The sequence below is a fragment of the Furipterus horrens genome, unplaced genomic scaffold, assembly GCF_987537825.1.
Source record: "Furipterus horrens unplaced genomic scaffold, mFurHor1.1.pri manual_scaffold_7, whole genome shotgun sequence".
NCBI lineage: Eukaryota > Metazoa > Chordata > Mammalia > Chiroptera > Furipteridae > Furipterus > Furipterus horrens.
This window is the reverse complement of record NW_028327177.1, coordinates 111,754,905-111,768,008: the sequence shown is the minus strand read 5'-3', so window position 1 is coordinate 111,768,008 and position 13,104 is coordinate 111,754,905. Positions and strand designations below refer to the sequence as shown.

The window sequence follows — 13,104 nt, the reverse complement described above, 5'->3', positions numbered from 1 at the left end:
TTGGGAAGTAATGAACAGTATACATTAAAAAATATTCCCACTATACAGATAGAATAGATGTAAATAAAAACCTATAAAGCAGAAAATAATATGTATAATAATGAGGAAGGATGAGTTTTAAGTATTATTGCTTTTATTTTTAATATTAAGTTTGTTTAATTTAACTTTTTATAATAACTGTTATATTTAATTGGGGGTCACAAAATTCCTAGAAATTTGATGTTCAGCTCTACACTACAGTACAAGCTGGCTCTAGCATGGCACTGAAAAGGTTATAGATAATGTGAACAGAAACTTCTTCACTAAATTCTACATTACTAACTATATATTATCAATAAACCTGATCATTTGTCACTCAAGATTCTTAACTGCATGTGTAACATGTTTTTTTTTAATGCTACCTCAAGTTCATCAAATACCACATGTAAAATTAAGTCCAATACTGATTTATTTCTAACTCTCTGCTTATGGCAATAATCACTAATTAACCAATTTATTAAGTTAATCCATGCATGTACTTTAAGTTGTTATGAAATTTATTACTATTACTACACCACTATCCTGTCTTACTCAAATTATTAGAATTACATCAATCTTCCTCGTGCCATCAGCTAACAAATCCTCCTGAACTGTCCTCAGTATAATAATTCTATCTCTCATTCTTCCATGATTATTATGCATTATCACAAATCCATGAATTAATCTCTTCTCCCTGCTCCTCCTAATTCCCTTGTCCAAGCCACTCTACATACTGCTGCCCAGACATTCTTATATCATGTTACCTCCCTGCCTGCAAATCTGCAATGGTAATCTATAACAGTAGCCAAAAGTATAAACAATATTGATCTAATTCAGAAATCATCAAACATTTTCTTAACTATAATGTAAATAAATTAGGCCTGGAAGTCTTAATATCTCTATATCTACTACTCATCTCTACCTCCGCTGCCTTGCGGCATACCTCTTCAGGGGAAAGGCTAAGGGAGTAAACCCCGACAGAAAATCCGGAGCCGGAGTCCCTAAGGCGGTTTGACATTGTAGTCAACACCGGCAACTCCTGCGGCGCACCTGAAGTCAAGCTGTATTGACTCCGTCTTTCCCTTGGACCCTTCAGCTGCGAAGAGAGGGGGGGTCTGCTGCATGAGCAACAGCAGACCCTCCATATCACCCTGCCCAGGCTCTGTAGCTTCAGCTTCACTGGAGAGGACACTCCAGTGTCATCGTAAGATGTCGATTCAACACGGGAGGAGACAGATACCGTCACTCCCGAGTCGGACTGCACAGCCATTCTCGGCGGTGCAGATAGACTCTTAAGAAGCTACACAATCGTCTCTCGAGACGGACGGCTGCCGACGACGACGACTACTCATCTCTGGCTCCATAGCATAAATGTGGCCAGAGACAATACATAAATGAATGGACACGGCTGCTGTCCAATACTTGAAAACAGGCATCTCAGTCACTAGCAGTAGTTTGTCAATCCCTGATCTAGTTGATCTTACTTATCTCTACTAAAGAACAATAAATCATACTGCTTTTTCTGCTCACTACAGTTGAAATAAACTACACTTAGCATATACTGTGTGCTAGTATATATAAAACATGCACAAAAACCTTTAAGAAAACATATTATTTTCTCAATTTTACAGACGAGGTAAAGAAAAATATAAAACTTGATAATCTTTGTCCACAGTCACATACCTAGTAAGTGACAGAGTACACTTAGATATCAAGGCAAACTTGAATTCTCTATCTCCATGTCAGGATACTAGAATGCAGTATTATGTTTTGTATTTCTCTTGTATCAACAGAATTCACTGGCTCTTTTGATGCTTATGGAAATAGTAGGCAACTACAGAAGCAGGTTGGTTCCAGCCTATAATAAGTGACCCATTAGTGAAACTAATTTATTCTTTAACAATAGTTTACTGACAAAAAAGGTACAATTTGTTTTCTATTTTGCTAACTGCAGCTTAAAAGGTGGCAGCTATTACCAATAAACAACTAATACACTCCAATTAGTATATGTAGTAGGTATGTTCATTTACTATAAATTTGTTTTTTAATGTCAAGTAATAGAGAAGATATAAGAATATAAGGGAGAGTTTCACTCCACCACACCCTAACTCTGCATTCCAGTCTACAGAAAAGCACTGTTTACAGTTTGATCAATACTTTTCCATGGTGTTTATGTATATATCAAAATATAAAATATCTGTATTTCCATGTTTAAAATTTTAATAAGAAAATCCTCTAATTTACCTCCATAGCACCAAAGACATTTTAGATCCATATATTTGTGATTATTTGATCAATATCTATCTATACAAGCTTCATGGCAACAAGGACTAAGTTTCTCTAAAACCTAGCATACTTCCTGGTACAGCAATATGTGGTGGAATATATACAATAATTGATAATTTCTGACAACAGTAAACAGCACTATGATTACAAATTCATTGGTAATTATAATATATAAGTCAGCCAAGAAATAATGAGGTCACTCACTACAGTGACCTTTCTAGTGCCTACATTACAAAAATCATTATTGAACTGAACATTAAAAATGGCTGCATCATAGAAAAACAATAAAAAATTTTTAAATTAAAAAATGGCTGCATCAAGAAATTTGCTTGTTTTTGAGTTTTTATTGATTAATTTCTAATATATTATCTTCACTTTACAAATGATGGAATTTTAAATTTACAAATATTAAGAGACATGTTTCCTTTCCTTACAATGCAGACACAATATTGATGGATGGATTAAATATGAAATTTGACATATGAAATTAATGGATGCTGTAATGAATCTGGTAAAATCTTCAGAAAATTCTATGTTCTCATAAAAGCTTCTTGAATTTTAACTTGACCAAGAGTACCATCCCCAGCTGACAGACTGAAAACAAAGTTTATTTACCTACCTCACAGATCACCACTATCCAATCCAATAGTCATATTACAGGTTTACATGTTCAAGAAAAAGAAATTCAGTTACCCCAAAAAATGAGATGTTGATATAACCTCTCTTTAAATACAATATTTAAATACAAGCCATTTCATATTTAATCAAAGAAACATTAAAAGCCTGCCTAATATCCAGTAGTACGCTAGGAGCTGGCCATACGCAAACAAGGCACAAAAATGTAGTTTAGGCAGAAACAATAAGAAAGAGTTATAAAACACTACGTTAAATATAGTGCTACAAAAAAAAAGCAAAGGGTATTACAGGACCTCCAGAGGGAACCTACCCAATTTTTGAGGGGTCAGAGGAGCTTACTGAAGACATGATACTTAAGCAAAGACCTAAAAAAGGACAAGTGAGTTCCCCAGGCAAAGGCAGAGAAATTCATAGGCATTGCAGGCAGGATGAAGATAAACTAAAGTACAAGGAAAAGGGGAAAAAATAAAAATCATGTGGAGACTTCCAAATTCAAGTTAAGGACTAATAAAGAAGCTTTAGATAAATAATTAGAAAAAACTTAAGTTGTATCTCCTATATTTAGAGGAAAGGAGGATAAGTGCTGAAGGTTCTTCAAGCAGTAAAGCAGTTCAGACAGCTCTTTTGTCTTAGAACTCGGGAAGAAAAACAGAAGGCCAGACCAATGGGAAGCCAATACAGTCTCTTGGAAAAGAGGTATATAAATGAACAGGACTTGGGGTGGTGAACACAAAAGACAATACGGATGATACATTAAAGAATTGTACAACTGAAACCTATAATTGTTATTAACCAATATCAGCAAATAATTCAATTTAAAATGAAAATTAAAAAATTGTCCTCTACACTAAAAAAAATAAAATAAACTAGGAGACTGAAAACATAAATAACTGTAAACTGTTGCTCTCTTTCATTATATCTAAACTGTTATCATGTAAGACTGTAGTATGCAGATTCCTAATTTACATCTAATGAAACCTATAAAAGAAAAACATATTTGCCATTACAATGATCACATTTCCCAGGAAATCAAAAAATTACACCCAATTCTAGCTTTGTCCTACTACTACAACAAATCTAATGAGGTGTCAACAGAAATGCCAAATGGTTTGTCCTTCATTTTCTTTCTGGCAACCAGAATGGCTTAACAACCTCAATCTCAGGGAACACAAGAGGGAGGTGGAAGGTAAGTTAGGGAGACAGTATGATACAGGATAAAGGTCTACAAAGATTTTTTGTAAATGACCAAACAAAATAAACATGGTTTACAAGCAATCTATTCTCTATCACAACTTGTAGCACAAGAACAATCACAAACAGTGTATCTATAAAGAAAGGAACGTGGCTCTGTTCCAAGTAACACTTTATTTGCAAAAACAGGCAGCATAACAGAATTGGCTCATGGGTCATAGTTTGCTGACCCTTAATATGACACAGTAACATCTTTTTTGTTCAACACCACAGACCACTACTGACATTACAATACCAAAGGCCATGGATGGATATGGCAATTATACACCCTAATAATGCTTAGAATTCAAACATATTGTCTGATTATCAGAAAACATATTTGTTATGTTTCATTTCAGCGAACATTTTGACACAGGAAAATGTAATACATGTTTTAAAAATAAGGAAACTACAATACTTACTGTAACACCGGTAACTCTGAAGTAATCATTGCTGGAGACGTCTTTCCACAATGGAGCAAAAGAATCAAGTGCTGTACAACTCAAAACTTTAAAAATAACCTCAAAGGCAATCCTGTTAATAAAAAAAAAAAAAAAAAAAATCCAGTTTTAATGACATATAATTGACAAATAAAATTGTAGGATATTTAAAGTGTACAATGTAATTATTTGATATACACGTACATTGTGAAGGATTTCCCCTCAAGTTAATTAACACATCCATCACCTCATATATTTATCTTTTTTGTGTGAGAATATTTAAGTTCTACTCTCTTGGAAAATTTGAATTATACAATAAAGTGTTATCAACTATGGACACACCATGCTATACATTAGATCCTCAGGTCCGTATTCATCTTTAACTAAAAGTATATATATTTGCACCAACCTCTACCCATTTCCTACCTCACAGTTCCTAGCAATCACTTTTTTACTGTTTCTAAAATTTCAACTTTTTTTTTTTTTAAGACTCCACATATATGTGATGCCATGTGCTATGTGCCTTTCTGTGTGGCTTATTTCATTTACCATAATGTCCTCCAGGCTCACCCATGTTGTCAAATGATGGAATTTCTTTTTTTTAGAAATGCAGAACGATATGCGTTGTATCTGTGTGTACATAACACACGTGTGCGCGCGCACACACACACATTTTCTTTACTCATTCAACAGTTCACAGACTTTATTTCCATACTTGGCAATTTGTGAATAATGCTGCAATGAACATGGGAATACAGTTACCTCTTCAGGATAATTTTGTTTCCTTTGAAAATATACCCTGAAGTGAAATTGCTAAACCATACGGTATTTTGATCTTTAATTATTTGAGAAATCTCCATACCGTTTTCCATAGAGACTGTACCAGTTTACATTTCTACCAACAGTATATAAGGGTCTCCTTTTCTCCACATCCTCAGAGCATTCATCTCTTGTCTTTTTAATAATGGATATCCCAACATGTGTGAGGTGATACTGTAGTTCTGATTTGCATTTCCCGAATGATTAGTGATGCTGAGTACCTTTTCAGGTATCCACTGATCATTTGCATATCTTTGTTTGAAAAATATTTAGGTCATTTGAAAAGAAAAATTATTAAGAAATTAATATCCTGACTATACAGACTACAATCAACCACTACTGCCAAATATCATACTCCTTGCTATTTACCCAATTAATTGGCAACTTATGCCCTGTCTGGGTGGCTCAGTTGGTTGGAGCATCATCCCATACACCAAAAGGTTTTGGGTTTGATCCCTGGTCAGAGAAAAGACTGATGTTTCTATCTCACATAGATCTCTCTTTCTCTCTTGCTCCATTCCTCTCTCTCTCTCTAAAAATCAATAAACATATCCATGAGTCAGAATTTTTTAAAAAGTGGAGCAGGGGGGTTAAGGAAGGGAAAAGAGAAGGAAGGGAGGGAGGGAGGAAACATCCACACCAAAGCCTGCATGAAGATGTTTATAGAAGCTTTATTCAAAACCGTCAAATCACAGAAGCAACCAAGATGTCCTTAAGGAGGGAAATAAATAAATAAATTGTGGTATATACAGACAATGGAATATTATTTGGCACCAAAAAAAAATGAGGTATCAAGCCATAAAAAGACATGGAAGAAGCTCAAATGCTTATTACTAAGTAATAGAAGCCCATCTGAATCTGACAAATACTGCATGATTCCTTTATATTGCATTCCGGAAAAAGTAAACCTATAAAGACAACAAAAGGATTAGTGGTTGTCTGGGTATCAGGGGAGAGAAGGATGAATAGGTAAGCACAAAGTATTTTTATGCAGTGAAACTATTCTGCAGGATACTACAATGGAGCACATAAATAAATGTCATGTATTTGTTAAAACCCATAGAATGTACAACATCAAGAGTAGCCCTATGATAATACATGTCAGGGTAAGTTCATTGATTGTAAAAGACGCAACACTCAACCACTCTGGTGCAGGATGTTGATAGTGGAGAAGGCTGTACATGTGGAAACAGTGGATATATGGGGTGTTTCTTTCTCTTCGATCATTTCTGCTGTGAGCCTAAAACTTCTTTAAAAAATAAAGTCTATTTTTTAAAAATAGCAGGGGAAGTAGGATAAAATAGAGCATGTAAGACAGGCTATGACACAACATCAAGTGAAATAATATGGTGTAGCTGGAATTGAAAAAGAAAAAGAGAGAATGGATAGGGCAGAATAAATATTTGATGAGCTAACAGAGCACTTTCCAAAAATAATTTAAGATATTAAAATACAGATGAAAAGATCAGAGAATTCCTGAGCAGAATGAATACTCTAAAAAATAAATATTGCTAAAAACTGAAGTTAAAAGAGAAAATTAGAAAGGAAGCTAAAAAAATAAAATTCCTCACATACCAAAAAACAAAGTTGATGACATCAGACTTTCGGTGGGAACTATATAAGCTGAAAGAAATGGAATAACATTCTAAGGCACTGAAGGGAAATAAAGTGACACCTGAATTATATATCCAATGATAACAATCTTTCATAAATGAAAGAAATGATGTCATGTAAAATGGAAAGTAGGCAGCTCCAAGAATAAGCCCCTCAGTGAAGCAACTCTTAGGCTGGCCAAAAAAAAAAAAAAAAAGACAAAAGACATAAATAAACTTTTATGGATCTGAAATCTACTAGAGACATAAAGAAAGGAGTTTTAACAAACAAAAAAAGTCTACTAATTTTCTAAGAAAGCACTGTAGACACTCTGCATACCTGTCTACCACCTTCCCTCCCCCAACTCAATTGTGACCATAGATAGGGAGAGCAGACCAATTTTAGGGTACATCTTGCTCGTGCCAAAGAGAAAAACATGGACCCTATTCTTAAAAACTGCAGCTGTATATTAAGAGGGTCTTTCCAGCTACCATCTTTCAAAAGAATCTAAAAGCATACTCTATAAGTAGCTGCCTAAAACAAGAGAAAGTGGATGGGACCAACAGTACACCATATTAAAAACCTTAAAGGGAAGAGGGCAGAGGAGAAAGATATTGTGGCGAATAAGAGCTTTAAAGGGCTATCATGTACACCAGAAAATCCAGAGTGCTTCATGCAAGCCCACCACTGAATGCATACCTTAAGAACTGAGAGGAACATAAGCTTGCAATTCTAGCTAATCTTTGGGCTCTGCAATCACAAGGAGACTAAGACTGCTTAGCTAACCACTGAAGGAATAAATAGCTCAGCTAAGTGACAATATGTAAACACTAAGATATTACATTTTTCCTTTTGACTACCGATGGCTCAGGAATTCTGTTAAGAACATTGCTGACTATGAAAATAAAATTTCAGTTACTATACATGACAAGAATTACAGACTGCCAAAAGAGCTTGGAAAAGTCACAAAACAGATGACTGCCATCCTCAAGTGCTAACAACAGTAAACACTGGGAAGGAGAAAAGAATCAGCGTCCAGAGTTACCACATTATAATATTCAAGTGTCCCATTTTTAACAACAAAAACAAAAAAGACAGGCACACAAGACACACAAAGGAACAGGAAAGTATAACCCATTAACAGAGGAGAAAAAGGGTTAACAAATCATCTATGAGTAAGCCCAAACATAAAACTTAGGCTTGCAGAAGTGAATGGAGAGACTTCCATAGAATAGAGAGGAAGGTATAGAAAGAATATGGGTCAGTGATAATGACAGAAAATTGCCCAATTTTCATGAAACAGAGACATCTAAATAGCCAAAGTCAACAATTTCAAGTAGTATAAACTCAAGAGATTCACAGACACAAACTATAATCAAACTATAAAAGCCAAAAACAATGGGAGGATCTTGAAAGAAAGGAAAAAAAGAAATGACTTGTCATATACAGGTAATCCCCAATAAGGCTAACAGCCAATTTCTCATCAAAACCATGGAAGCCAGAAGGCAACAGAATGACGTATCTAAAGTGCTGAAATAAAGCAGTCAAGCAAGAATTCTATATCCAGCATACCATCACTCAAAATGGTGGAAATCTAAGACATTCCTAGAAAAACAAAAATTGAGGAAGACTGTTGCTAGACCTGCTCTACCTTACAACAGTTTCTTGTATGTTTGTGATACTACATTCTTGTTTCTTAATTATATACCTATGTTAGTAAACACACATGTATGAATATGGAACTTAAGATCATAAGGGAGAGGGATGGAGATAGAAACAAATTTATAAAACTAAGTATCAATTCAAATGACGTTAGTATAAATTTAGGATGTTAATTGTCAGTGCCACGGTAATTACCAAAAAAATAACTTAAAAATATAATCAGTCCTTTGTATCTGCAGGTTTTGCATCCTCAGATTCACACAACTGTCTTCCATCCAGTTAGGTATCCACAAGGGATACTGAAATCCATCCCCTGTGATACCAAGAAACTACTTTGTATGGAAAATAAAAATGGTACACTACAAAAAGATCAAGCACAAAAAAGATAGTTGGAAAAATTGAACAACAAAGAATATATAAGACATATAGAAGAGAAATAATAGTTAAATGGCAAAAGTTCTTCCTTATTAGTAATCACCCTAAATATACATGTATTTAAGTCATTTGTTACTAGTTTAACACAATGCATTTTTTAAATTAATTAAATTATGCTATTTATAAGAGATTCATTTTAGAATTAAATATACAATCAGGTTAAAAGAATATGTAAAAAATATATTCTATGCAAATAATCAAAAAAGAGCCAGAGTGCCTATCTATCAACAGACAAAATAAATTTTAGGTCAAAACTTACGAGAGACAAAGAGGAATATAATATATTGGTTAAAAATGGCCAGTTCAAACACTAACAACTGAAAGGAGAAATAATACTAAAATAATAGTTGGTGATTTTAATATACAACTTTAAATAAAACACAGAAGATGTAAACACAAGATCAATAAGGAAAAAAAAGACTTGAATAACAATATAAACCACCTGTACCTAACAGACATGTTTAAAACACTCCACCCAACAGAATACACAGTCTTCTCAAGTACACATACAACATTCTCTAGGATGTTAGGCTATAAATATGGCTCAATAAATTTTAAAAGACTGAAATAATAGAAAGTGTCTTCTTTGAACATAGAATAAGTAACAGCAGGAAAACGTAAAAACTTATAAATATGTAAAAATTAAACAACACACATAAATAACTAATGGGTCAAAGAAGAAATCACAAAAGAAATGACAGTACTTGGAGATAAATGAAAACAAGAACACTATGTATATACAAAAATATTTAAGATGCAGCAAAAGCAGTGTTGAGAGGGAAAACATCCACATTTTTAAAAATGATCTTAATTCAATAACCTAACTCTACACCTTAAAGAAGGAGAAAAAGAGCAAACTAAACCTAAAGGTGGCAAAAAGATGGAAACAAATTTGAACAGAAATAATCAAAATAAAGACTAGATAAACAAGATGATATTCCAACCAGAAATTGGTTCTTTGAAAAGATCTAGAAAATTGACCAAGCTTTTGCCCTGGCCAGTGTGGCTCAATTGACTGGAGTGTCACCTCGTAAACCGCAAAAGGTTGCAGGTTTGATTCTCACTTAAGAGTACTACCTGGGCTGCAGATTCAGTCCCCGGTCAGAGTGTGTGCAAACGCCAAACTAACTGATATGTCTCTCTCACACTAATGTTTCTCTCCCTTTCTTTCTCCTTCCTTTCCCCCTCTCCTTGGCTAAGAATTAAAAAAAAAAATTATTTTTAATTTTAAAAATTGATAAGCTTTTATAAAGACTAAATAAAAAAGAGAGGATGCAAATAACTATAATCATAAATAAAAAAGCAGGAACAAAGAGACTGTAAGAGAATAGAATGGACTAAATTACATAACCTATATGAAATGAACAAATTTCTAGAAATGCACAGACTGTCAAAAGTAGCTCAAGAAAAAAAAGATCTAAACTCTGAACAGACATATAATACATTAAAAGATTGAATTAGTTATCAAAAGTTTCCCAACAATAAAGTCTGGAACTGAATGGCTTCACTGGTTAATTCTACATTTAAATAAAAAATAACACCAATCCTTCTCAAATACTTCCAAAAAATATACAGGAAAGAAAATACTTCCCAACTCAAAATCTACGAGGCCAGCATTTCTTCAGTACAAAAGTCAGACAAATATACCACAAGAAAACTATGAAGCAATTTCCCCTATAAATACAGACACAAAAATCCTCAAAAAAACAAACTAGCAAACAGAATCCAAATACATGTTAAATGAGCAAGTGGGATCTGTCCCAGGAATGCAAGAGTGATTCAACATTAGAAAAATAAATCAGTGTAACACCATACATAACTAGTAAGAAGGGAAAAAGAACCACATGATCATCTCAAATTATCACAAAAGCATCTGACAACATCTCAAAGGACACTACGGAATCAAAATACACTTTCTTGATAAAAACAAACATAAAAACTAGGAATAGGCGGGTTTTCTTAATATGATGAAGGGTGTTTATGAAAAACACATAGGTAGCTTCCTCACCCTAAAAGCAGAAAGAGACAATAGCGTCCCTTTTTACTACAGCTTTCAACAAAGTGTTGTATTTTCTACCCAGGGCAATTATGCAAGAAATAAAATGCATCCAAACAGAAAAAAAAAAAAAAGTAAAACTATCTCTGTTCACAGAGGATATAATACTTTATATAGAGAGAAATTCAAAAAATAAACAAAATACTAATAATGTTTCAGAGTTCAAGATCACATACAAGAATCAATGTTACAGGACACAAAATCAACACAAAAAAGCAGATTTTTGTATACTAACAATTAACAAACCAAAAGGGAAATGAAGAGGGAAACTCCACTTGCAATAGCATCAGAAATAATAAAGTACTTAAAAATAAAGTTAAGGTGAAAGACTTGTATACTGAAAACTACAAAACACTGCTGAAAGAAATGAAAGTAGATATCAGTAAGTGGAAAGACATCCTGTGTTCACAGATTGGGAAACTTTAATATTGTTAAGATGTCAATGTTATCCAAAACAATCTACAGATTCAATGAAATTCCCATCAAAATCCCAATTATGTATTTGCAGAAATACAAAATTCTATAAAAAATGCTTATGGAATCTCAAGGAAGTGGCCCTTAAAAGCCAAAACAATGTTGAAAAAGTGCACAGAAGTTGGAGGTCTTGCACTTCCTAATTTCAAAATGCTATCGTACCAGCATAAAGACAATCATATAGATCAATGAAACAGAGAGCCTAGAAATAAACCCCCAAATATGTGGTCAAATGAATTCTGACAAGGGTGTCAAGACCATAGAGCAGGGAAAGGGCAATATTCTAAACAAACAGTGCTGAGAAAAGTAGATGTTCACATGCAGAACAATGAAGTTGGACCTTGACTCTACATCATTTACAAAAGTTAACTCAAAGAATAAAACACCTTAATATAAGAGCTGAAACTCCTAGAAAAAAATTTAGGGCAAAAGCTTTATGACATTAAATTTAGCCATGATTTATCAGATATGACGCCAAAAGCACAAGTACATTAAGCTTCAACACATTTTAAAAATTTTGTGTATCAAAGGACACTATCAAGTGAGAGAAAAGGGATAAAGTATCTGTGTATTATATATAAATAAAATCTGGTAAGTATGTAGTATTCAGAATATATTTCTTACAGCCCCACAATACCATGACAAAAAAAAATACTAAGAAATGGTCAAAGAACTGGACTCTTCTCCAAAAATATATATGTAATTGACCAACAAGCACATAAAAAGATTTTCAAGGGCATTAGTCATTAGAGAAATAAAAAAAGCAAACAAACCAAAAAACAACAACAATGTGATACCATTTTGCACCCATTAGGATGGCTATTAATCACAAAAGAAAACGGAAGATAGGTGTGAGAAAAATCTTTGCCATCTTGGGTTAGGCAAAGAGTTCTTATATGTGACACCAAAAGCATCATCCATAAAAGAAAACAACAAAGAAAGATTAATTGGGCTTCATCCACTTTTTCCTGCAAAAAAACACTGCTGAAGAGAATTGAAAAGACAAGTCATGGACTGGGAGGAAATACTTGCAAATTATATATCTGATAGAGAATTTGTAAAGACCATTTCAAGTGCCGATAAGGAATCAGAAAAATTGGAAGGAAACCCCATACATGGCTGAAGGGAATGCAAAATAGAACAACCGTTTTGTAAAAAGGTTTGGCAGTTCCTTACAAAGTTAAACACACACTAACCATATAACCAAGCAATGCCACTCCTAGGTATTTATCCAAGTGAAAATAAACCCTATGTTCATACAAAAACATTTACTCAAAAGTTTATGGCAGTTTTATTCATAATCACCAAAAACTAGAAATATTCCCCAAAATGTCTTTAAGCAAATAACTAATGTAATATATTGTAATATGGTATGTCCATGTAATGGAATAGTATTCAACAATTAAAAGAAATGGACAACTGGTATATGCCACAATATTGCTATATCTCAAATGC

General features: G+C 33.6%; 1 protein-coding gene across 3 annotated transcripts in view; it reads right to left on the bottom strand.

The window, feature by feature from the left end:
* The window catches only part of STAG1 (STAG1 cohesin complex component), a 382,246-nt gene that overhangs the window by 270,154 nt on the left and 98,988 nt on the right, over window positions 1–13,104 (bottom strand). For all 3 annotated transcript variants that reach the window (XM_090284291.1, XM_090284293.1, XM_090284292.1), the window contains exon 2: window positions 4,593–4,704. In XM_090284291.1, coding sequence (XP_090140417.1) covers window positions 4,593–4,621 — 29 coding nt within the window. In that variant the 5' untranslated portion in view covers window positions 4,622–4,704. The remainder of the gene's footprint in view (window positions 1–4,592; window positions 4,705–13,104) is intronic.